Source organism: Vombatus ursinus, unplaced genomic scaffold (genome assembly GCF_900497805.2).
Source record: "Vombatus ursinus unplaced genomic scaffold, bare-nosed wombat genome assembly UNPS02014945.1, whole genome shotgun sequence".
NCBI classification, from domain to species: Eukaryota; Metazoa; Chordata; class Mammalia; order Diprotodontia; family Vombatidae; genus Vombatus; species Vombatus ursinus.
In genome coordinates, this window is record NW_020954723.1 from 6,863,758 (window position 1) to 6,891,540 (window position 27,783).

Here is a 27,783-nt window from a genome sequence, read left to right on the forward strand (position 1 = left end):
TGAGCTTCTGGTCCACAGACTAAGGGGAAATCAAGTGGCTGATCAGAGGAGGATTACGGAGATCTCTTTGCTGGTGCAGGATTCTCTTGCCTTGCCCATGCTTGGATCTGAGGTCACAGTTCTTGGTGGTGGTCCTGGGGCGAGGAGGAGCGCTGGCTTGGTGGAGCTTGTAGTGGCAGTGGAGAGGAAATCCTCCTCACAGTTCCAAGACAGAAAAGAGTGCTTGTGGTCACTCATAGACCAGAGCCCAGGCCAGGAAAGGAGTAAACACCTCGCCCTTGATTATAGCACCTTGGAAGAACTGAAAATTTACAGGTCCCTAGAAGTATCTCTGAAAACAAAACCCTTGAAGCTTGGGACAGTACGTTCTCCACACTGGAAACAGACCCCTACCTTAACAAAGAGTTTATAACTCAAGTAATTGACTGGGATCTTGAGCAAGCAGTGCAAAAAGAATCAGACTATAGAATCCTACTTTGGTGACAAAAAAGATCAAAACATACAACCAGAAGAAGACAACAAAGTCAAAGCTCCTACATCTAAAGCCTCCAAGAAAAATATGAATTGATTGCAGGCCATGGAAGAGCTCAAAAAGTATTTTGAGAAGCAAGTAAGAGAAGTAGAGGAAAAACTGAGAGTGATACAAGAAAATCATGAAAAACAAGTCAACAGCTTGCTAAAGGAGACCCAAAAAAAATACTGAAGAAAATAACACCTTAAACAATAGCCTAACCCAAATGGCAAAAGAGATCCAAAAACCCAATGAGGAGAAGCCCAAAATTGGACAAATGGAAAAGGAAGTCCAAAAGCTTACTGAAGAAATCTTCTTTGAAAATTAGAATGGAGCAATTGGAAGCTAGTGACTTTATGAGAAATCAAGACACTGTAAAACAAATCCAAAAGAATGAAAAAATAGAAGAGAATGTGAAATACCTCATTGGAAAAACAACTGACCTGGAAAATAGATCCAGGAGAGAGAATTTAAAAATTACTGGACTATCTGAAAGCCATGATAAAAAAAAAAGAGCCTAGACATCATCTTTCAAGAAATGATAAAGGAAAACTGCCCTGATCTTTTAGAACCAGAGGGCAAAATAGAAATTGAAAGAATCCACCGATCATCTTCTGAAAGAGATCCCCAAAAGAAAACTCCTAGGAACATTGTAGTCAAATTCCAGAGTTCCCAGGTCACAGAGAAAATATTGCCAGCAGCCAGAAAGAAACAAGTATTGTGGAAACACAATCAGGATAACACAAGATCTAGCTGCTTCTATATTAAGGGATCAAAGGACTTAGAATATGATATTCTGGAGGTGAAAGGAGACAGGATTATAACCAAGAATCAGCTACCCAGCAAAACTAAGTATAATCCTTCAGGAGAAAAAATGGCCATTCAGTGAAATAGAGGACTTTCAAGCATTCTTGATGAAAAGACAAGAGCTGAATAGAAAATTTGACTTTCAAATACAAAACTCAAGAGAAACATGAAGAGGTAAACAGGAAAGAGAAATTATAAGAGATTTATTAAGGTTGAACTGTTTACATTCCTACATGGAAAGAAGATATTTGTAGCTCATGAGTCCTTTGTCAGTATTAGGGTAGTGGAAGGGAAAAAAATTATATGTATGTATAGATAGATAGAGGGCACAGGGTGAGTTGAAGATGAAGAGGTGATATCTGGAAAATAAAATTAAGGGATGAGAGAGGATTATACTGGGAGAAGGAGAAAGGGAAAGGTAGAACGGGGTAAATTATCTCACATGAAACAGACAAGAAAAGCTTTTACAGTGGAAGGGAAATGGGGAAAGGTGAGAGGGAATGAGTGAATCTTATTCTCATAGGAGTTGGCTTAAGGAGGGAATGACATACACAATGGGGTATGGAAATCTATCTTACCCTACAGGAAAATAAGGGGGGAAGGGGACAAGAGAGCAGGGAGATGATAGGGGGAGGGCACATTGGGGGAGAGGATAATCAGAAGTAAACACTTCTGAGGAGGGACAGGGTCAAAAGAGAGAACAGAATAAATGGGGGGGCGGGATAGGATGAAGGGAGATATACTTAGTTTTTCACAACATGACTACTATGGAAGTGTTTTGCATGACTACACATGTATAACTTGTATTGAGTTGCTTGCCTTTTCAATGAGGGTGGGTAAGGAGGGAGGAAGGGAGAAAATTTGTAACCCAAAGTTTTAAAAACACATGTTAAAAAAAATTGTTTTCACATGCAACTGGGAAATAAGAAATACAGGAAATGGGGTATTGACATATATCCTACCCGACAGGAAAATAGACGGGGTAGGGGAATAAGAGAAGGGGGGAGAAATAGAAAGGAGGGCAGATTAGGGGAAGGGGTATACAGAATGCATGCCATCTTGGGTTGGGGGAGGGATGAGATGGGGAGAAAATTTGGAACTCAAAATCTTGGGGAAGTGAATGTTGAAAACTCAAAATAAATAAATTTAAATATAAAATAAAAAAAAGAAAGTGGAATTGAGGAACCAATAGGGTAATTATGCCATCTCTGAAATGGCAGCAGAATTTAAAGAAAGAGATGTCCTAACCATGGATCTGGTTGTTAAAAAGCTATTAAATAATTCATGTAAGTAAATATATATTTTTTATACTTGATACTGCAACATTCCTTAGGTTTTTCACAACTGACTGGAAAAGTTAATATTTATCCCATCAGTGGTTTTTGAAATAATTCTCATATTTAAAAGACCCATGAAGCAATATTTGTAAAAGCATTCCTACCATCTAATATACTAAATAATTTAAACAAAAATAATTAGTACTGTTGTTATAAGATAAGGTGAAAAGAAAAATGAAGTTCAGAGTTTTCTGAATTACCTATTTCAGGCAATTTCATAGCAGTCTTATTTTTAATACTATTTCACATTTTACATAGCTCATGTTAATTTTAAATGCTTATGAACCTCTAAACAGTTTGCTACTACATTACATTACTACTTTACTTTTTTACTAATGTGATTGCAAATCAACTCCCAGTTTATAGAAATTGTCTGTATACTTGTGGGTAATGGTGAAGTTGCTTATTAGTTCTGGAATGAGTTTTTGGAAGTGTTGCCATTTTCATCATTTATCACAGTACTTTAACTTCTCTATGGTAAAGGAGTGAAGCACTGGATTATTCACTTACAAAATTAACCGAATCATTACTTTCTTTCCTAGGAACAGAAATAGGGACTACAACTGTGATTTCACTGGTATAGGAAACTCCTGTAGAGGAGACTTTACACAGTTTGGCACCTTCTTTGAAATTCATAGCCTTAGTTGATCAGTACACTGAGAGGCTACCTGATATCCCAGGGTCATGCAGCCAATATTTGTCCAAGGGACTTGCACCAAGGCCTTCTAATGACATGCTGCTTCTCACTTCTTATAATGCAGTTTACTTTTTATAATGCAGTTAATAAAGTGGTGATATATGGTTCTAAGTTATTAAAATATGACCATCATGTAGGCTTTTTAAATTTGCCATAAATTCTCATGTTTTATCATATGTCATAAAATGAAATTATTCCATTACTTTAAGTATATTTTTTGCCTTCACAGTTGAAATTGTAAAAAAAAAATCACTTTACTAAGTGATATTTTCTTTTTTCCCATAGGCAGGAATTTTCAGTATGAATGCATGTGAGGAAGGCTTTGCTACTGGTGGCAGAGATGGTTGTATTCGCCTCTGGGATTTAACTTTTAAACCAATTACTGTAATTGATCTCAGGGAGACAGACCAAGGATACAAAGGTAAAAAGCTGTGAATTTGATTGGGTCATAATCGGGTAAACTGTTAAATGGACTACAAAATTGTATAAGTGAGCAGAGATGTGGAGTATAAACTGAAATTTTACTTTCACTCTAACTTGCAAACTCAATTGATTTCTTTTCATTTGAGAACAGAATTTTTGCTTTTATGTTTATAGTTTTACTGTGTTTTGCAAAAACTGCTCCATACAATTAAAATGCTTGTAGAAACTTGTATCAGGAATTTACATTGATAAATATGTTTTTGTTCTTTTCTAACAAGGTAATGGATAAGCTAATATTAACCTCATAAAGGGAGTCTTGAACATTGGAATATCATGGAACTATAGAAGAAAAAACAGCATACAGTGCAATCATAGTTATTAAGTGAACATCTATAAATAAAAAGACTGGAAAAGTAGCTTTTTTCTGAAAATGATTAGACAGTATTTTTCAGTCTTTTTGCTTTCATCTGAACTTAACATATTTTTAAAACTATTTTCAAATCATATCCTTGTGAGCCCTTTTTATAGGGTATCAATTTCATAAAAATTTAGTTCTTTAAGTACAGTCAGTAATTGGAAATTATTCCCTCTTTTCTAATTTTAAAAAATTGTTGCAATAAGAGAGGGCTTCTTATTTCTCCATGAATGGAGAGACAGTCAGTAATGAATTACAGAGTTTTTCCTCTGTCCAAAGCATTGTGCTAGGTACATAGTAAAATGATGGCTGCCTTCAAGGAACTTAGTCATATTGAAAAGGCAGAACATAAAAATGTGTAAAGTTAAATTATAATTTAAGATAAATAATAAGGGGCAGCTAGGTGGCACAGTGGATAGAGCACCGGCCCTGAGTTCAAATCTGGCATTAGACACTTGACACTTACTAGCTGTGTGACCTTGGGCAAGTCACTTATTTGATTGCTTTGCCCCCCTCCCAAAAAAAAGATAAATAACAGTTCAATACAGGAAATATGAGTTGGCACATGATTGTCAAATGAATGGTGTAGTGAGTGATATAGGACTTTAGAGGAGGGCTGGAGTGCTGGAAAGACTTCATAACCTCATGTTTTGAGTCCTAAAAGATGGCTTTGAATAAGTAAAGAAGGAATGACATTTAAGGGGAGAAACATTAAAAATCATTGAAATTTATGTGTCCCTAACTGATTCCTCAGGGCAGCTAGGCAGTGCAGTGGATAGAGTGCCAGCCTGAAGTCAGGAAGACTGATCTTCTTGTGTTCAAATCTGGCCTCAGATACTTATTAGCTATGTGATCCTGGGCAAGTCACTTAACTCTGTTTCCCTCAGTTCCTCATCTGTCAGATGAGCTGGAAAAGGAAATGGCAAAGCACTCCAGTATCTTCGCCAAGAAAACCCCAAATGATACCACAAAGAGTTGAATGTGACTGAAAAGCAACTGAACGATAATTTTCTGTGTCACACTGCCTGTAGAAAATATTCCAAATTTTGTTTTATCTCCTTAAGTTTCCTGCATTTCTCCCGCCACACTCCCATCTCTCATAGCTGAGGATTTTGCTTCTTACTTTACTGAGAAAATTGAGGCAATTTGATATGAGCTCTGTCTTCTCTCCTTTTCATCCCCCAGCCTTCTTGGATATTATCTCCCGCCTTCTCTTTCTTTCTTCCTCTCTCTGATATAGATCGCAAACTCAATCATTACTTCTTTGTAATCTTCAACCTCTTTTATCTACTAGTTCCTTTCCTGCTGCCTTCAGACATGCCCAAATATCCTTCATCCTTAAAGAACCTTTTTACTAGATCTTACCATCCCCTCAAATTATCATTCTGTTTGTCTTCTCTCTTTCTCAGTCAAATTCTTAGGAAAAAAACTATATATACTCATTGTTCCACTTTTTTCTTCTTACTTCTCAACTCTTTGCAGTCTGGCTTCCATCCTTATCACTCAACTGAAAACTGCTGTTTTAAAAATTAATTGCCTTAATTGCCAATATGAAGGTCTCTCCTCAGTCCTCACCCTTCTTGACCTGCTTGCTGCATTTGATACTATTGACTATTCTCTCCTCAATACTTTATCCTCTCCAGGTTTTCATTCCACTACTCTCTCCTGGTTCTCTTCCTACTCTTCTATCTACTCTTTTAATTACTACTTTAGTCCAGACCCTTATCATCACTTATCTAGATTATTGCAATGGCCTCCTAATTGATCTTCCTGCCTCAAGTCTTTTTCTAATTCCAGTGCATTATACTTAGTGCCAAAGTGACTTTCTTTAAGTGCAGATTTGACCATGTCACTCTGCTAGTCAGTGAATTCTAGTGACTTCTTAGCCCCTGAGAATAAAATATGAACTCTTCTGCTGTTTAGCTCCAGGGTTTTTAACGTGGGGTTCATGAACATTTTTTATCTTAATATTTTGATAAATGTATTTTAAGATAATTGGTTTCCTTTGTGATTCTTTCTATTTTATTTTATGTATTTAAAAACATTATCCTGAGAAATTATCCATAGATTGTGCCAGTCTGCCAAAAAAAATCCTTACCATAAAAGGTTTAGCTTTTAAAGCCTCTTCACAATCTGGTCCTAACTTATTTTTCCCTCCAGGTTGTATATTACTCACCCTCCTTTACTCTTTGAACTAACCAAACTGACCTTTTCTCTGCTCTCCACATACGATAGATACTTTATCTTCCATTGCTCTTCCTATTAGGAATATTGTGCATCCAATCATTTGTCAAGTCTTGTTGATCATACCTCTACTGTTCTTGCATCCATTTCCTTTTGCCTGCTCACAAAGCTACCTTTCTAATTGGTTTCCCTGCTTTTAGTCACTTCTGTCTAGCCTCTCCTCCATAGTTGACCATGTTCAAAATGCTTTAGTTAGATGCTATTGCCTGTAGGATAAGATACAGGCTCCTGTGTCATTTAAAATCTTTTGCATCCTGATTCCAACTTACCTTTCCTGACTAATTTCATGTTATCCCCCCACATATTCTCTTTTCCAATCAAACTGGCATATTTGCTGTTACCACTATATGATATTCTATTTCTTACTGTTATGCCTTTGCATAGAAGCTTTATCCCTGGAATGTTCTCACTCCCTGCTTCTGCCCAAGGAATCCTTAGTTCCTTTTAAAACTCAGCTCAAGTATTATCCTGCTTGAAGTCTTTCCTGATCCCTCGGGTGGAAAACTCCTGCCTCAAGGCCACAATGTGGCCCTCTAGGTCCTCAAGTGCAGCCTGCCATAGTTGTTTATGTGCTAACTCCACTCAAATTATACATTTACATTTATTTGGACTATATTTTATATTTATTTGTGTACTCATCTTGCCTTAGTGAATTTAAGCTCTTTGAGGACAGAAATTTTCATTTTTTCTCTTTGTTCTCTTAGCCCACAGCAAATGCCTAGTAAAAGAAACATTAACAAGTGTTTGATTATTTGAATTGAATTGAGTTGAATATTTTCCCAGGCATTGTGCTATAAAGTTATTTTCCCCTTTTTTCCACCAGCAAAATTACTCATCCTTTTGTGCCCTTTCTTTTAGCTGTCAGAAGAAAAATGACTTAATAAACTGACTTATACTCAGTTTTAATGATAGCACCTTAATTTGTTTCCTTTTCTAGGGGTCTTTGCATTGTAAACGATGATCCTTGAAAAGGTAAAACCTTAACCTAAAGGGATGAATCTCTATTGCTAAAAAATCAGATAGAATGATTTGTTCTGGGTTGGTAGGGAGGATAGATCTTCATGATGGATTTTAAATCATACTATTAGGCAACTCCCTGCTCTACCTATACGTTATGAAATTCATTTTGTTTTTCACTAGGTTTGTCTGTCAGGAGTGTTTGTTGGCGAGGAGATCATATCCTAGTTGGAACACAAGATAGTGAAATTTTTGAAATTGTGGTACATGAACGAAATAAGCCTTTCCTGATTATGCAGGGACACTGTGAAGGTGAACTTTGGGCCCTGGCAGTGCACCCAACTAAGCCACTGGCTATGACCGGAAGTGATGATCGGTCAGTCAGGTAAACAAATTATAAATTATTTGGACAGGTAGTTATTTATCTTTAGGGTATTTTTGTTAATTTTCACAAAATTCCAACTTTACTGAGTTATGTCAATGATATATATTTGGCATATATCTAGAAACTTCTAGAAATGGACAGTTTTCAAAGATATGTTTATAAGTTGGTGGTTTCCTTATTGTGAACTTTAGGGAGAGCATGAATAAGAGTCATATAAAATGGTTAAGCATGGATGAAGTGTTATCAGCACTGTTGGAGGAAACTTCCAAATCATTAAGATCATAGATCTTAATTTGAGTATTGAGTGTATAAGCATATAAATATGACCTGACTGACTCAGCAGTAGTCCTGTGAAGTCAACCTCTGGCTATGGCAATGATACAGTTGTCTTCTAAAATTTGCATATAAATTATACTTGCCATTCACTGCCATCCGGGTTTTGGATCTGATTGAATGTGTCTGCAACCCTATGACAGCAAAACGTTATGTACAGAACTAGATATAGCCTTTACCCTTTGGTTTACTAGCCCCTACCTACTGTACTTACACTACTTTCCATCTGGTTGATCCAAAATCACAGGTATTGGCACCAGGATCGTGTTACCATGTGTCTGTGGTGCCTTCATGAGCCCCGTTTTCATCTGACCATCCGGCACTTATGCCACCAACTGGCTCATTGCTACCACTCCCCTTTGCCTTAACTCTTTACTCCTCAGAAAAGAATACAGGCTTTCCCTTTATCTTACATTGCATTTTATAGGTAAAAGATCTTCTGCTTTTATTTTTTTTAGGTAGTCAAAATAACAAAGAAAGGGAAAAATTACCTATATCTTAATGTTTTTTTTTTCTGTATGATGACTGAGCCCTTTTTGTTGGATTTATCTATTATTTCAATTAAGACTTAATTCTTTTCTTATTTAGTCCCTGTGCCTTCAGGAAACACAGGTAATTTTGGATATAAATAAAGGCATGTCCAGTCCGATCTGGTCTAGATGCTAAGTCAAGCTCAGGGTTTCTAGCTGGAGTGCAGTGGTGTTGGAAAAGCCATTAAATTAAGCCATTAATTAAGCCACTCTTATAGAATCTGCCTCCCTAATCTTAGTTTTTAATTAAGGGTTGCCTCTTTTTGGCCTATGTTGCTTCAATGAGTAGGCCCTTTAAAAACCTTGCAATTGGAGATGCAATCAGCAAAATTACAGAGTAGTTATTTCCTACAAATCTCTCCAACCTAAAAATCTCAAAAATAAGAAATATGCACCACATGTAGGATAATTAAAGCTCATGAAAAAGACAAAAATACTGAACAAGGTAGAAGCCTCATGAAACAACATTGACATCTGACATACTTTAAGATCCTTTTATGATGGTACCTTAAAACCATGCCATTCACTGCCAGCACAAATAACCTCACAGGTTTATGTTTTAAGATCCAACTAATGGGGACTCTTTATGGTCCCCACCCCCCACAGCAGAGACAGTGTTAAACTCTTTCCCCACAAGAGATGGGGGACATTTATTCTTCCCAGTTCCACTAAGGAAAGGTGTAACAACTGCTGTAGGGTGGCAGGCGATGTGGGAGTGTAGAGTCAGCTAGAGAGGAAGATGACCTTCCCTTCAGCTGCTATCAGTCTTCTTACCATAGAGTGTATTAGAGGCAAGGATCTAGTTGAGACCTAATAGCTCCCAAATGGGGAAGATTAAAGATACCACCCCCAGGAAGTCTGGGAAGCAGTGAAGATGAGAAAAGCTAGGAGAAGTCAGGAAGCCCAGGACAAGTTACTGGTAACATAAGAGAAGGACTGAAAGGTAGATAGTCCTAGAGAGAGGCTAAGTGTAAACCTATCTATCTCCCAAGCCGATAAACCAGCACAGAGACTCATTAAAAACCTAAGGAAAAGTGAGTAAATGAACCAAAATTCTGCAGTGAAAATGCAGACTCCTCAGAGATCACAGAATATAGCAAGAAACTCCAGAATGACTCCAGAGAGGAATATAATGTGTAAAAGAAGGCTTTAGGTTGGAAATCAGAACTCCCAATACAGAACTAAAGGAAATAAACAGGTTACAGAACTTAGAATACATGATTTATTTGGAACTCAAAAATACAAGTTTCAGCCAAAGAAGCAAAAGTCAACAACTTTAAAACTGTAAAAGAACACATAATATACAAACTGAAATGAACTAACCTTGAAGACAGGATGGTGGTGCCTTTGACAGTAATGTGGAAATTTAAAAGTATGGGTAGGTTTAGGGGCTGTGGAGGGGGATTGAATTTAGTTTTGGATATATTGAAGTTAAGAAGCATATGGGAAATTGAGTGGAAAAAGTCCAGTTGGCAATTAGCTGCAAGATTGAAGCTTAGGGGTGACCAAGGCTAAAAATATATATCTAGAATTCATTTGTATGAAGACAACTAAACCCTTGAGAGCTTATGTGGTTACTAATAATGATAATAATAACATTTATATAATGCAATGCACCAGGCACTGTGCTAAGCACTTTATAATTATTGTCTCATTTGATGATCCTCATAACAACCCTGTGAAGTAGGTGCTATTATTATCATCCTCATATTGCAATTGAGAAAACTAAGATAGAGGTTAAGTGACTTTCCCAGGGTCACACGGCTAATAACTGTCGAAGGGTAAGTTTGAATTCAGGTCTTCCTGATTCCAGGCCTGGCTTGAAAGTTGCTTTGAAAGCAAGAGAGAAAGCACCAAGAAGGAGAATAGAGAGAAGAGAGTGCAGGATAGAGCCTGGCAGTTAGGGGACCTGATGATCTAGCAAAAGAGACTGACAGGAAGGAGAGAACTGAGAGAGAAGAGGGTAAAAAACAGAGAGAATATTTAGGAAGAAATTGTGGTCAACAGTGACAAATGTTGCATCGAGATCAAGAAGGATAAGGACTGAAAAAAGGTCATCAGATTTGTCAGTTAAGAGATTATTGGTAACTTTGAAGAGATCATTTGAATGATGAAGTCAGTAAATCAGTCAAGGATTTATTCAGCACCTGCTATCTGCCAGGCACTGTACTAGGTTCTAGTGACAGAAAAATGACTGAAATAATTTCGACTTGCCAAGGAGTTACTCCATTTTAAAAGGAGACAAGTACATAAATAAGTATAAACAATAAACTCAAAGTAGTTAGCTAAAAAGTAGCTTTGGAAGGTGCTAGCTATTTGGGACGTCAGAAAAGGCTATGTGCACAAAGTGATTGAGAGCTGTATCTTAAGGGAAAAGAGGAATTTTGTAAGGGGAAAGTGAGGAGGGGGTTCATTCCAGGTATGGAAATTGGCCCATGTAAAGGCACAGAGAAAGAAGTTGGAGTGTTTTTTGTGAGAAACAAAACCATTTTGGTTCGATTTCAGAGTGTGGGAAGGAGAGTAATGAACAAAGATGTTGGAAAGATAGATTGAGACCAAGTTGCAAAGGGCTTTAAAAGTTAAACAGAGCAGTTTATATTTAATTCTAGAGGCAAAGGGGGGGGCACTACAGATGATTGAATAGAAGAGTGACATGGTCATCAGATGTGTGCTTAAAGAACATCACTTTGGCACTAGTTTGTAGGATGTGCAGTCATGGAGAAAGAGTTGAGACTGGGAGACTAATTAGGGAAATTGTAGTAATCTAAGTGAGAGATGTTGAGGACCTAAACTAAGGTGATAGTTTTGAGATTAGGTAGTTGGATGTAGGAGATCGTGCAGAGGTAGGAATAGTAAAATTTGGCAGCTGATTGGATTTGTGGGGTGAGTGAGAGTAAGGAATCAGGGACAACACTAAGGTTATGAATCTGGGAGACTGCAATAATGGCGGTACATGCAACAGAAATGGGAAGGCTTGGAAGAGAGAAAGTTTGGAGTAGGAATTGTTGTATACTTGTTTTTGTTTGAGATGTCTCTTGGGATATCCAGTGTGAATTTTCAATAGATAGTTGGTAGTATAGGTCTGAATCTTGGGGAAGAAGCTGGGACTGCATATGTAGATCTGTGGATTATCTTCATCAAGATGACAGTTAAACCTGAGAACTAATGAGGTCACCGACGGGGAAAAGAGAGTGAGAAGAGAAGAGGGTCCAGGATAGTGGAAACACCATAGTTAGGGAGCATGAGACTGAATGGACAGACAAATGGGAAATGCCCTGGAGAAAGCTGTGATAGAATCCAGAGAAAAGAAAGTATTCCCGGAGAAGGGGGTGGTCAACAGCATCACCTGCAGCAGAAGGGTCAAGAAGGATGAAGACAGAGAAAAGACTTGATGTAGCCTAAGATCACATTAGCTTCTTGAACTGACGTTACACTCTGGAGCTTATGCAACATTTCTGAAACTACCAGATCTTTTTCACACACATGCTATTTCTTAGAAGCAGCTCCTCAATTCAGTGTCTACACTTCACAACTTTTTCTACCCTCTACGCAAATCTTCTGCCACTCTTCTTTGCTCTTAGGTTGCTAAATGTTTCACTGTTTCAAGTGCTCTCCCTAGTGGTATGGATTTCCATGATTCTGTATTCGTTAAGAAAAAAGTACAGAGTAAATAATAATCGACAATTCTCTTCATTAGTCAGGGCAAAGTTATAATACCATAGCCAGTTCAACTAGATGTTTTTAAAAACATGCAGCAAGTGTCAGGGCTAGCTGGAGTAGGAGCATGTAATCGTTTTCCCTTTCCCTTTTGCCATTCTGCTTTAATATGCGTAGCTTTGAAAAATGCCTTTTGTTTCAAGACACTAATTAGCACTATGAACCTAATTATAATTTTCCAAAACAAATTTCCATCTGAATTTACAGTCTCAATCTTTTTCAACTTCATTAACATCAAAGTGTTTTCTAAATTTTATACTACGTCATCCTATGTGCAGAGAAATTTTTAAACAAATATTCTTGTGACTAATTGTCATTTCCTAGTGCTTTTTCCTTGATCATCTTTGAAAGATATAACTTTTCTTAACTGTTTTGATCAGCTGATTAGGAGGAACTGATGCATACTAAACTGTTCTCAAAACCCTTTAGATTTGGATTGGAAAGATTCTAAGGCCATATTTTTTCTACATACTTTTGCTTTAAAAGGAAAAAAAAGGAGTATCAGAGAGAAGCTATTGACTGCATCTTTCAAGAATACCAAAACACAAATCCCCTTCCTCCCCTTATTCAAGGTCATCCTCAAAACCCACTTCATGTATGAAATCGCTTAGGTGAGTGGGATGAAGGCTAAATAAATCTTCACTTCCCTCAAGCCTCTATCACTTGCCTTTTGCCATGGTAGTCACCTTCACATCTATTGAAGTTAAGATAAACCAAGAAGAAAAAGAAATCATTAAAAATTAAGTTTAAGTAGTTCTAGTTGTTTAATACTTGTGTATTGCATAAAACACTCGATACTATTGTACAGTAGTACCTTGCTGCCTTAGAATATTAAGTATAGCTAAATAAATATTTAAATTGTGAATATGTAGTGCACAAAAAGTTTTGGTCGTGCATCAGTCTTAAATCATACTTTCATGAGATAGCACCATCATTTGTGTGACCCTTAAATATAAAAATTTCAGTTAAAATAGAAAATTTCAACTTATTAATTTAAAATAAGTACTTAGGGCCAAGTCAGTATGGTAATGCTGTTATAAAGGAACTGATTGCCTAGCTATCAATTGTTTTAAGCATACTTCTAGCAGAGAAGAGTTTAATTACGATATTACCAATATCATTAAAAATGATTCCATTGGTAAATAATATGGCTATTTGTAAAATGTTATATTAATTTCTTTATTTAAAATTAAATCAGATTATTATATTGAGCCTTTATTGAAGATTTAATACCTTTTTAAATGTTTGTATTTTAGTTAATTGAATATTTGTTACAGGATATGGAGCCTAATAGATCATGCATTAATAGCAAGATGTAATATGGAGGAACCAATTCGTTGTGCAGCTGTCAGTACAGATGGAATCCATCTTGCCCTTGGAATGAAGGATGGTTCTTTGACTGTACTTCGAGTAAGGTGTGTCATTAAGGTAGAAAAGTATATAACATTTCTTAACAATCTAAAATTAGTTATTAACTTCATTGAATATAAAAAATATTTAACATTTAAATAATTTATAAACTTAAATGGAATATTATTCTGTTTTTGTGTTTATAATAGCAAAGTAAATAAAATCGACTGTTTCTGATATTTGTACTGATTATAATACATATACATATTACACATACATATAGTATAAATAGATTATATATAACTTCTGATAACAGTACTGATTGTCACTCAGCCTAATTCTCTACCCTAGAGCTAAAAAACAAGCTTTTCTGTCACAAACTTAGGAAGGGACATTCTGGCATTCCTGTATGACTTCATGCTCTAGGGAAGAATATTTTCTTCTGCCTACTATATTTGAATACTTGGAAAATCTTGAAGAACTTGCTCAAGCAGTTTTTGTATTAGTTATTGATGTTCAGTCATTTCAGTCATGTCCAACTCTTCATGACCCATTTGGGGTTTCTGTGGCAAAAATACTGGAGTGGTTTGCCATTTCCTTCTCCAGGTCATTTTACAGATAAGGAAACTGAGGCAAACAGGGTTAAATGACTTGCCTAGGGTCACACAGCTAGTAAGAGTCTGAGGCCAAATTTGAAGTTGGATCTTCCTGACTCCAGGCCTAGCACTCTATTCACCACTCCATGTAGCTGCTCCCTTGTATTACTGTTTTGTAGTTAATTTTTGCCATTGGTGCAAAAGCTCCAATGTGCTAAGATGTTTTCCTTAAACTCGGAGTTTTCTTCCACATTCACTTATATTATAGGTAGTGTAGATATTAAAATAATCTTTTCTCTAGCCAGTTTCAATTCTTTTTTGTAGATGTAAATTTATTTTGGGGAGTCTTATTCCTAGGTTAAATTTCCCTGCCCTGTCATATAAGATAGTTTCTTAAAATGAAGTGTCAGATGAACACTTGTAGAACTTATCATTAAGACTTATTTTGTGTATCATTATAATTTTAGCAGTTTTTTTTTTGCAGTTGAGCCTTTGACTGGATTCTCTAAATAATAATAACCACCTAAAGTTGAACAGCTGTATAATTTCTCCTCAGAGAACAGTTACTAATATGTAATATTAGAAATATCTGAAAATATATATATGTTTTATGTGATAATTATGCTTTGGCATAATTACTTGAACTTTCTGTTTAACCTACCCAGTGATGTTTTCATGTTTCTTATAGGTCATTTGTACATAATAGAATATTGCAGATAGTCAGAAAGTGATTATATCTACCAATATTTCATTTAGTTTGCTGAATTTGTATGTTCTCTGACCAGATAGCCCCACTTCTTACCAGTTAAGCTCACATTATATAGTGTGAAACATATTATTTGTTGCTACTCCTATCACCTTACTTGTTGGCTTCCATATGACTAAGAGTAAAAATAATAGAGTATAAAGTACCAAAGAACAGATTTGGAAAGAATGGTCATAGTATGTCTGCTAGATCATAGAATTAATCCAATCATTGGACTTAACATGATGAATCAGAGTGTGACACTCCAGTATTATACCTAACAGTGGTACATGTTAATGTCAATCTTAAAAGGCTGGGGATATGCTGTAGAGAAGTTAGTATAGGATAATGGAAAGAACAGAAGACTAGGAGTTAGGAAACCTACGTTCAGGTGCCAGGCCTGTCATTTATTTGTTTTATATCCTTGAAACATTACTTAATTTTTCTAAGCCTCAGTTTATTGCCTGTAAAGTAGAGAATTGGGGCGGCTAGATGGCTCAGTTCTGAATAGAGTGCGGGGCCTGGAGTCAGGAAGACCTGAATTCAAATGTGGCCTTAGACACTTAGTGGCTGTGTGAACTTGGGTAAGTCACTTAATCTCTGTTTGCCTTAATCCTCTGGAGAAGGAAATGGCAAACCACTCCAGTATCTTTGCCAAGAAAACTCCATGGACAGTATGGTCCACAGGGAATAATTACCTATCTATCTCAGAGCTTGTTATCATCACATGAGAAAGCAGATGTGAAGTGCTTTGTAACTGCTTTTTAAATATAAATTAAAATTACTACACTATTATTTTTATTTATAGATTTATCTAAGTCTTTTTTTAACTTTTTATATTTTTCTGTCTTTTGCTCGTGATGAGTCCCATAAATCAGGTACTTATAATAAGTAGTATTTCATTTTCTTTATCTTGTCTTAACCCATAAATCTTTCAGTAAGTTACTGAAGTGAGAGAGAATATAAGATCCCACATTGTCTGATGTTTATTGATTCTAAAAAATTTTTTTGTTTTTTGTTGGTAAAACAAAATCTAGCCTTGAGGCCTCTTCTCTAATAAAAGTGTTTTCTAAACATATGTTTCATTTATCAAAGATTCTCCAAGGTATATGATCCAAAGACATGTGTGTTCAGTGATCTACTGAGTTTTGACATTAAATAAAGTGAGACGTTTACCTTAGGTGTTTGCTGTTGTCATGAAAAAGGTCCTGTTGCGAAGTCTACATGACAGAAGGAAGTGCTACAATAAATATTGAAACTTTCCAAATGCCACTTTTCACAGATGACATTGTTCTAATTGCATCGAGTCCCACTAACACTATTACTTCTTCAGTGAAATCCAATGCATTGTGAAAGAGATTGGTGTAAAACCATCTTCACCAAACAAAGTGTATAATAAACTGTAACATGCAGCCAGATGGGTAGCCATTCAGATTAATCCAGTAACTCATACTCAAAGACATACACACACACATTTTTGCTATATCTTAAAGTCCAATGCAGACTTGCTTGATCATGTCTACTCCTTGCTTTCTGTCTGCTTTCTATGTAGAAATGGAGTCATAGAGTATAGTGTTTTTTAAATAATCTTTGTGGGAATGGATACAGAGTGACTAGCAAAATCATAGAATAGAACAAGAAAACCAGTTTGGCTGCATCTTGGAGTACAGGGCAGAAGTAATTTAAGGCTGAAAAGGTAGGTTGGGATGGGACTGAGTTGGTCTTTAAAAGCCAAACAGCAGTTTGCAGATGATCCTAGAGCCAATAGGAAGCCCTTGTAGTTTGATTTGGGAAGTGATGTGATCAGACCTGTGCTTTAAGAACATCTCTTCAAGGGGAAGGTAGGTGGCACAGTGGATAGAGCACCAGCCTTGGAGTCAGGAGGACCTGAGTTCAAATCCGACCTCAGACACATAACACTTCCTATCTGTGTGTGTCTGGGCAAGTCGCTTAACCCCCAATTGGCTCACAAAAAAAAAAAAGAACATCTCTTCAGCATTTCTGTGGAGTATGAATTGGAAAGGAAAGAGACTTGAGGCAAGGAGACCAGTTATGATGAAGGCTATTGCAAAAGTCTTGGTTAGAGATGATCAGTGTCTAAACCAGGATGTGAGTAGAAGAAAGGAGGTAGGTGTGAGAAATGTTTGCAAAATAGAAACAAGATGTTGGCAACTGATTGAATATGTTAGGTTGAGGGATTGTTTGACGACAAATATGTAAACCTAAGTGACATATAGAATGGTTGTGTATATGACAAAAATAGGGAAGTTCAGAAGGAGTAGGGGAATGTTTAGATGAAAGATAGTAAGTTTTGGACATGATGTGTTTTGACTATCTACTAGACATGCATTTTGAAATATATGATAAACAGTTGACTGGAGCTTAAGAGAGACTAAGGCTCAATATTTAGATTTAGTAGGCATTAACATAGAGATGATAGTGAGACCCCTGGAAGGAGATACGGGCAACAAATGAGAGCCTTGGAGTATCCCTATATATAATGAACCAACAGGAGACCGAACAGTGGTCAGACAGAACAGTATTATGAAAATCCAGAGAGGAGAGAGGTCAGCAGTGTCACATTCTGTTGAGAGGTGGAGAAAGATGAGGGCTGAGAAAAGGCCATCACATCTGACAATTAAGAAATCATTGGTAACTTTGGAGAGAGCAATTTCATCTGAACAATGAGGTTGCAAACCGTGTTGTAAAAAGTTAAAAACTGGGGCAGCTATGTGGCACAGTAGATAGAGCACCGGCCCTGAAGTCAGGAGGACCTGAGTTCAAATCCGGCCTCAGACCAAACACTTGACACTTACTAGCTGTGTGACCCTGGACAAGTCACTTAACCCCAATTGCCTTAAAAAAAAAAAGTTAAAAAATGAGTGAGAAGGGAGGAAGTAGGGTCAATGAGGTTATCATGAATAAAGGAGATAATGATTAAAGGAGTAAAAATGAAAGCTAATTATGTTAGGAGATGTTAGAGTTTAGTGAAAATTTTTTAAGGATAGGGAAAGTGGATGTATTTGTAGGCTGCAGGGAAGTAGCTAGTAACTACGGACATATTGAAATTTATTGAGATAGGGATGATTGTGGGGGATAGTCTATTGAAGAAGACAGGAATGGTTGAGATCCAGGGGTAAAAGTAGAGAGAAATACAGTCACGTTTTATTAGAAACTAGAAGAAAGAAGAAGAGAATGGAGGATAATATAAGTGATGACATTTGTGTCCTGTCATGATTTTTATTATTTTAATTAGAGTTGTATTTACTGATTAAAGTATCCTAATTGTTTTAAAATTAGGATTCTTTTGTAGCACCTTCTTCCCAATCTTTTCCTTCAATTATTTTAATTTTCCCTCTGGACCTGTTCTAGTCATTCAACATTAATTTCACTTAATGGAGTACCAAATATGTTTATGGGAATGGTGGGGGAAGGGACAGGGAGATATACAAAGATAAATCAGTCTTTATACCATTTTGTGGAGGTGGTGAAATATAAACATAGAGAAATATGATATAAATAAGAATAAAATGCCTGTGAGATTGAATTCCAGCTTGGGGAAGTCATGGAAAGCTTTATAGAAGTGAATGGCATTAGATGGGCCTTTAAAAATAATAAGATGGCAGTAAACAAATGTAGAAGGTGGAATAGACATCATAGAAAATATGGAACAGTATGAGCAGAGGTATAGATATTTGGGGAGTGGCAAGTAGAACAGATTGATTAGAATACAGAATATGTATATGAAGGAGAAGAGTGTGGAATAAAGTTTGAGCGATAAGTTGGAGCTAAATTATGGAAGGTCTTAAATCCAAGTCAAGGAGTTTGAAGCACCTTGATTGAAAGTGTTCTAGATTCAGGCTCATTCTTATTTTGTTCAAGTGTAGGATAATGCTTTATATATTTTCTTTCTATTTGTCTTTCATGTTAATGTTGACCATTTTGTTGATCTTTTTGGCTATAGTAACTCTTCAGGCAGATTTCTTCAGGGAATAGTAAGCCCTGGTTTCTAGATATCATTTCTAAGTAATAATTGCCAGTTTAGAATCCATCTATATTTTGTATTTGTCTCCCCTCTCTCAAAGTACTGCAGTAAGGCTTTTTTTGCCTTATTTGAGTAGCTCTGTGAGATTTTCTTGTCCTTTATTTCCGTAATCCTATCAACATATTTTTTACAACTTAAAAGAGTTTAATGGCAATGTGTAATCCTGGCTGGTTGAAAATGCATTTTATCTTCTAGACAGTTTATAAATATTTTAAACAAGATTAGCCCATATCCTTTGTTTCCTCTTTAAGCAAGTTTTCTATATTAAACCCTCCTCCTCCATCCCATGGTGATTTAACTTATTTTTAAAAGATCCCTTTGATGTGAAACTTTGTCATACTATTTCTGAAAGCCTAAATAAAATGTCTAGTTTTTGATCATGTACTTATTTATTCTTCTTAAGAATTATAGGTGATACATTTCCCTTTACAAAAACTATTCAGTCTTTTCACTGATATATTATATTTGAAGTGTTCAGTAAGGCTACTCTTTATTTTAGATTCTATCAGCTATCCTAGTATGAAAAGAATTTTCATTGGTCTGTAGTACCGAGAGAGAGGACGGAATCAAAGTAAGAGTAGTGAAGCGTGGATTGTGCATAAAGAGTAAATAGTACTGAAGAAGATTGAGATGTCAGTGAGACAGGTCCAAAATCAGGCATGTGAAAGTGTCCCCTTCCCAAGTGGGTGTCAGGTATTCTTTGCATTACCATAATTTTAAAAATCTATTTCCATAGTTGTTAATATTTTTGTGAATTTAAATACAGTCGTAAGGTATATAAAATGTTAATTTTTGTTATCAGGATAGTACACAATTTTGAGTAGAAAATACGGATGATAATGTAAAGGATATAGTGGGTATGATTACTCTCCCTGAGGAATTGTACACAATGTACACATGTGTATATATATATATTCGTGCACACATACACTGCAATTGATGAAGAATACATGCCTTTTTAAATGTTGCTATCAATTTGCTTTTCATCTTTGTCTTGTTATTATAGAGAATTATGCATATAATTTTTAATTTTAGTATTTTAAAATCACCGTATTTATAGTAAGACATAATGTTTATGTGATACAAAAGTATTTCATATGTTTTAATTTATTAAAATCTTACTGTTTTATTCATTCTCTGTGCTTACCAAGTCCTTGCTTGGTATGACAGTAGAATATGTTTATTGAGTATACCTATTATTTAAATTGTAAAGTAAACATGAATTATATATATTGTTCTTCGTGTCATCTGCATTAAGTGAAGTGACTGTTCTGTGTTAACTATGTTCATATATCATTTTTAGTTAATTTTCTTGTTTACCATTTTCACTATAGACTCATAGTCATGTTTCATTAGACACAAATTTCAAAACTGAATCAACACTAGAGTGACTTGCTCTTTCATGTGTCTGGCAAATTTTCTTTCTCTCCCACAGAGATATGACAGAGGTTGTTCATATTAAAGATAGGAAGGAAGCTATTCATGAATTAAAATATTCACCAGATGGAACTTTCCTTGCTGTTGGATCAAATGACAGCTCAGTTGATATTTATGGAGTTGTCCAGCGGTACAAAAAAGTTGGAGAATGTGTTGGATCCCTTAGTTTCATCACTCATTTGGACTGGTCTTCAGACAGTAGATATTTACAGACTAATGATGGAAGTGGAAAAAGACTGTTTTATAGGATGCCAAGTAAGGTTTTTCTAATATGCTGTATATGTCACAAGAGTTTTAAAGAATGTCCACAGAATTTTTTAAATTTGTTATTAGAAGGGTATCATAACCAATATTTAATTTATTAAGACTGTTTAATAAAACCACAATGCCTTTGGGGTCTGTTCTGTAGGACTAAATTAGAAGTAAGGAGTATTGTAAAGCTGAAAGATACCTTAAAAATAATTTAGTTCAGCTTACTCATTTCACAGATGAAGGTACATTATAATGGGATCCTTTGGTTAATTAATTAAATCTTTGGATAAGATCCAAAATAAACTCATTTCATAATTAATTCAACTGTACGATGAATGTTGTTACAGCAAAATTCCACTATATTTTGGTAGGATTGCAAAATGCCTTTCTTTTCTTTAACTGATTTTAGTTAACCAATAGAAAATGTATCTAAGATGAAAATGTGATTCCTAGTAGAATGGAGTTAGCTTGGTAAACTTCATAAAGGGTAATTTGAAAGTAAGCACAACTTGTAGTGCAAACGTAACTAAATTTGAATAGCATGAACAAGTTTTCTTACAAAAGTTAAATAGAAATTAAGTAAGCATCATTATTAAAAGTATTTATAATTGGTTAGCTTGGTGTAATACTTAAGTAAACTAGTCCCTGTTCTTTGTAAGATAATGAACTTATATTTTATGCTTTATACCATTTTTTCACTGCTACCTAAATGCAACAAAAATCTGAATTCTGGTTACTATTCAGAGTCCATAAAATCTCTTCCCTTAAAAGATGATTTTAACGTCCCCTACTTTCATTTGTTGGCATTTTATTTTGGGCTCTTTTCCTTCAATGCTATTTTTTTAAAAGCCTACCTCCTTGGTTCCATTATTTGGCTCCTGAGTTGCCTCTGGCATGGCTCTTCCTCTTCCTCTTCCTCATGACTCATGTCAATACAGTGTTTTATGTACTCCAGTTGTAATGGACTTGAGTTTTGCTTTCCACGGTAGCCTGGACTGCCCTGTGCATATTTGAGTTTTTGCAGGTAACTGTTGGGAATTGTTCTGTTATATTCTTTTAGTTATTTCATGTCTTAACCTGTCAGCTCTTCCTTCTTCCAAAATGCACAATCACACTCTTACATATTCCAGTCAAACTGGGGTGGGAAGATTCATAGTGCTTAAGGTTAGACTAGATGGGGAAAAAGGCAATTAAATAAGTGATTTTTTAAAATGAAAAAAATTTGATTTGTTTTTAGGTGGAAAAGAAGTGACAAATAAAGAAGAAATGAAAGGTGTTCAGTGGGCTTCGTGGACTTGTGTTTCAGGCCTTGAGGTTAATGGAATTTGGCCCAAGTATTCTGATATCAATGATATAAATTCTGTAGATGGAAATTTTATTGGCCAAGTTTTAGTTACTGCTGATGACTATGGAATTATAAAACTATTCCGATACCCTTGTTTAAGAAAAGGTATCTATTATCAAATATCCTGTCTGTTACTGTTACATACTGTTAAATTCTTATGGGAAATTCAACTTGGTGTAAATATACAGGTTTACAGTCTTTTTTGAAAATGTTTTTGGATTACTTTTTTTAAGTAAGAAAAGTGAAAATTCTAATTGAGTACAATTAGAGTGTTAAAACTGGAGTTGTTTTAATTTAATATAAGAAAACCATTTTTCATAAGGTAGACTATAATTTTTGCATCCTGAAAATTTCATTTGAATGAGAACTATATATGTATATATATAACACATATATGTATATACACATACAGACACATATATATTATTAGTGATGGAAAATCACTCTTCTTTTCTAGTGTTGTTCTCTTACCTTGAAAAATGTGTAATCCATATGGGTCTATATTGATAAATTACTGTATTTTTCTTACGAGTTTGTACAAGCATTCATCATGTATTAATTTAATAGATAGTTGTCAAGTGCTTATTATACACAGGGTGCATATGAAAATCAGGATGACATACAAAAAGATGGTTAAATTTGAGCCAGAATCCCAACTTTGCCATTTTAGGATGGTATGAACTTGAGGAACTCACTTCACTTTTCATTGCTTCCTGAACTGCTCTACTCCCTTGACAGAGTTGTGAGGGTCAAGTTAGAATAATATATAGAAAGTTCTTGGTGATTATGAGGTGCTTTGTAAATGTAAGATGTATTTTAGAGAGTGTTCTAAGTAATATTTTCATTCATTTAAATAGTTCTTGTATGATCCACATTAGATTTATTAAAAATACTTTTTACAGATCTTAAAAATGATTTTATTTTGTATGTCCTTAAATAGAGATAAGGAATGTAACTGCTTACCTTCCTCGGATACATCAGGTTTTAACTAATATATTATTCTATATGTAGTATAATTATCTATTATCTATATAGTATAATCCATTGTATTATATGTAGTATAATCCATATATAGTAAAAATCCATTATCTCCTAATCTCATATTGTATTCTTTAGTAAAGCAAGCATTGCTATTTTTTTATTTTAAAATATATGCCCCTGTAGCAGCATACTGAATTAGCATATGAACATGGAGACAAGTCTTAAGAAAACTGAGCTCAGAACTAAAGGAAATTAGCTAACTATCTGAAAATAAATTTAATTTATCAAACATATATTTACCTTCCACTGTGTAAAGGTTCCTCCTCTTTGTGTTGAGATAACCCTGAATTTTTGAAGATAATGCCAGTAGAATTCAAGGTCTGACAGATGCTACCAATCTTGAAAGACTTTGAAATTTTAATTTAATGTCTCTGAAATTAGGCTTATTTCAAGAGAAATCAATCACCCTGTTGACCATAAGGTGATGAAATTTTCATCTACAGCTACTTTTAAGGATCATCTGCTAAGTAAAGTTGCAATTTGTGTCAGTAAAGGGAGTGTTCACACTGATTAAATCACAGATTCTTGAAATATTTAGATAGATACAGGTCAGTATTGCAAGGGATTAGAAGATACAAGGTTGAATGAGACTCACACCTGATCCTTTAAAATGTTATAATCTAATGGGTTTGATTTAAAGTGATCATTAATAGCTACTACAAAATAGAATATAACATGGAAGGCTTCAAAAGCAAATTGACTTTAGATCTGTTACTTGAAGAATGGATAGAATTTCAACAGACAGAATTCAGCAAAGCAAATTCAAGAAACATTTAATTAAACATCTTTTATTTTTACTGAGAACTATGCTAAATGTTAGAGGAGATAAGTTTAGGTGAAACATTTTCTTGGACTTGCTAGAGCTTTTTGTCTGGTGGGTAGTTAAGACAAAAGATGACTACAATGCATAAGTACATTAGAGAGCTGAAAAACAAAAGTGCTGTGTATCCAAGACGAAGGTCATTTCTCAGAGAGAACAGGGAAGAGTTCATGGAGGAAGTGACATTTAAGTTGTGTTTTAAAGGATAGATAGAAATTTGGCAGACACAGAATGGGGAAGGCCTTTCCTGGCATAGAGTATAAGGTGATCAAAGAGATGGAGACAAGCAAACTTAGGGTGTTTTCAGGGTGTAGAAAGTAGACTGGTTTATCAGAAGCATACGGTACATCATAGAGAGGAATATAAATATGAAATAAGTCTGGAAATGTAGGGTGGCATCAGATGATAGAGGCCCTGGAATGTTAAATAGAGGAGTTTGAACTTTACTTGCTAGGTGATGAGGCAGTCTCTGAAGATGTTTAAGCAGAGGAGTGACATGATTAGAATATTGCATAAGGAAAATGAAGGTGACAGTAGTGTAAAGATGAGTTGGAGGGAGAGTGGAGGCAGAAATTCCTTTTTGGGCCTGTTGTAATAGCTTATATGAATGGTAATGGGTATTTGTATTAGGGTAGTGGAAGTGGGAATGGAGTGGAGAAGTAGAAATGCTAAAGATATTATGGAAAGCATTTGATCACTGAGTAGGTATGAAAGGTGGGAAGAATCAATGAAAAAAAAATTTTGACTGGATGAACAGAATTGCCACTTACAAACATAGTGAAGTGAGGAGGGGTAGTATTCAGAGGAAAGATAGTGGGGTAGGTAGACAGAATGGATCTGTGCATAGGAGACAGAATAGGCTTTGGAAAGGCTATGTTAGTGAAGAGAATACTGGATTTGGAGTCAGGAAGGCCTAGTTTTGAATCCTGCATTATGTACTTATTATTTTTTTTTTTTTTGCTTTATGTACTTACTATCCTGCCTGGGAACAGTTCATTTAACCTTTCTGAGATACCTCAGTTTCTTCATCCAGTAGCATGGAGATAATACTGAAAATACTCAGCTTATGGTGTTGTGGTAAGATTCAAATGAGAGAATAGATATAAAATTGCTTTGCAAGTCTTAAAGCAATATATAAATGAAGTTTATTATGGATGAGCAGACACTCTTGGGATGAGAAAGGCTTTGTGTGCCCACTTTGTTCCATTTTAATAAAAATTTATTTTGAGTGGTAGGAATATATTTGCTTTGAGACATTTATATTTTCAGTTATACACTTTCTCAGTGATAAATATTATAGTTAGGTGTAGGTAAGAGGATACGTAGATTGAAGAGCATTGATAAAGAGATAAAACCACTACAAGTTTAGCAATTAGCCAAATTATTTTAAGACCCAAAATTTATTTAACCTATTTGTAGAACTATTGTACACTGCCATTTATATTGACAGATGTGATTTTAATTAGTCATGATATTCTAAAATTCCATATTTGAGAAAACTGAGCATTTGAGGGGAAAATTTTTTTCTTCAAATATATCACATTAACTTGACTAGAAAAAAACTGTAAAAATGAATGGGTATTTTACCTTATTGTAAAAGTCAGCAATGTTAGATAAACAAGGGAAATAAATTCCATACTTAGGGGCTATATTATTAATTTAACAAAATTCACATTAGGAATAATATTTAGATTTTACCTTTTCAGATAATTGTATAAGGGAATATGTGATACAGTAAAATTTAAATAAACCGGGAAACCAAATATCCAGATATTCATCCAGATTTTTTTTCTATGTTAAATTTTTATGAGATCATAAATAACAGAAATGATAATATCAAGGACTTGGTTTCCTAAAAAACAGATAAATTTCTAATATTTACCCTGAGTCAATGTAAATTCAGCTTAATATCCTATACCATCCGCATTTTTGGTACTATATAACTACAAGTGATCAGAATGTGGCTACCAAGGCAAGGTCATGAATTAACAAAGAACAACAAATCAACAAAGTTTGCTGTACTAAGAAAAATAGAATAATATATGCTAGAAAATTTGCAGTGATAATTTAAAGAAAAAAATTTGTTTAATTTTTAGCCCCCAGATTTTAAATAAGAATAACCCCCCTGTCACTCCTCCCATCCTTGTTTTTGGTTAATTGACATTTAGATATAAATTTTAGGAGGAGATTTATATTAGCCCCATAATATAAAATGCATTTAAAAATCAGAAGAAAGAATAATAATGATAACAATAGTTATATAGTTCTTTATAGTTTTCAAAGTAAATTATTATATATGTATGTATACATATATTACTTCATTTGATATTCATAACACCTCCTGTAAGGTAGATAAAGTGTTATTATTTCTATTTTATGGATTAGAAATTTGTTCATGAATTGTTTCATATGTATTGTCTCCCTAATTAGGTTATCAGTTACTTACATATATTTATTGTCTATCATTCTCAAAATGTATATGAGGAATAACTTGATGTAACAAGAAGAGTACCCTACTTGGAGTTGAAAGACAGTTTGGTTTGAACTCTATTACATACTATCTTTGTGAAAACAAGTCATTTAGCCCAAGTTTCCTTGGAGCAGCAGTTCTCAAACTTTTTGATATCAGAACCTTTTTATATTCTTAAAAATTATTGAGGACCTCCAAAGAGCTTTGGTTTATGTGGGTTTTATCCATCAATATTTTCCATATTAGAAATAAATCATCTTAGTATTGTTATGAAAGTAGGTTTGACCTCATGGACCTTCTAAAAGAGTCTTGGGAACTGCCACAGATCTCTAAACTCTGAGAGCTATTGCTTAGGAGCTGGGACCATGTACTTAAATATCCTCATAGATTCCAGAATGAATGAATGAAAAACATTTAAGTGCTTACTATGAGATAAGCACTGAGGATACAAAGACAAAAGCAAGACAGTCCTTGCCTTCAAGGAACTTACATCCTAATAAATAAATATAACACATAAGGAAGCTAGAGTTGGAGGGATTGGAGATGGGTTGAGGGGCACTCAAGCTTGGCTTGGAAATGGCAAAAAGATGGCATGGTGGCCTGTTTTTGAGAAAATCGTAGGGACAAAAACTGTATTGGGAGGTTAAAAAAAAGGCCAGGGTGTAGGTGGCATGTCTTAGAGATGTATGGAAAGAAGTGTGGCCTGGTTTTGTGCAAGATAAGATAAAAACTCATCCATCATAACCCAGGGTACAAGGGGTAAGAGTCACAGTGCTGATAGGAGTGAGAGAAAAGCCAGAATGTGGGCAACATAGCCTGAGTGGAGTACTATGCTCAATACATAGTAGGTACTCAATAAAAATTTGTTGATAAATCAGTAATCCGGATTTTAAAATGACTTTCTATAGCCCTTAAAAAGTGACAGTTCAAGCCAGTCTTCCCAGCCATGCTATAAATCAGCAGAGATTCAAAGCTTTTTCATTCATTCTCTAATATCTTGCTTAGTCAATTGAGTCACTAGTTGAAGATAAGCAATATTATATGGGAGAAATGAAAGAGGATCGGTGATAAATGGATATAACGTCTGTTTTTAAACTGGTATTTATGTAATTGTATAGGAAAAATACTGTGTTTAAACACATATTTTTGTTTTAGGAGCCAAGTTTAAAAAATATATTGGTCATTCAGCTCATATAACCAATGTTAGATGGTCACATGATTATCAATGGGTTATTTCTATTGGTGGAGCAGATCACTCTGTCTTTCAGTGGAAATTTATTCCTGAGAGAAAACTAAAGGATTCCCTTCATATAGCACCACAGGGTT

The 27,783-nt window shown here is 35.0% G+C and overlaps 1 protein-coding gene across 1 annotated transcript in view; it reads left to right on the forward strand.

The window, feature by feature from the left end:
• EML5 (EMAP like 5) overlaps positions 1 to 27,783 on the forward strand; it is a 182,298-nt gene that overhangs the window by 34,040 nt on the left and 120,475 nt on the right. Inside the window, exons 6-11 of the mRNA XM_027844842.1 lie at positions 3,638 to 3,773; positions 7,575 to 7,776; positions 13,634 to 13,771; positions 20,528 to 20,784; positions 22,019 to 22,231; positions 27,613 to 27,780. Coding sequence (XP_027700643.1) covers positions 3,638 to 3,773; positions 7,575 to 7,776; positions 13,634 to 13,771; positions 20,528 to 20,784; positions 22,019 to 22,231; positions 27,613 to 27,780 — 1,114 coding nt within the window. The remainder of the gene's footprint in view (positions 1 to 3,637; positions 3,774 to 7,574; positions 7,777 to 13,633; positions 13,772 to 20,527; positions 20,785 to 22,018; positions 22,232 to 27,612; positions 27,781 to 27,783) is intronic.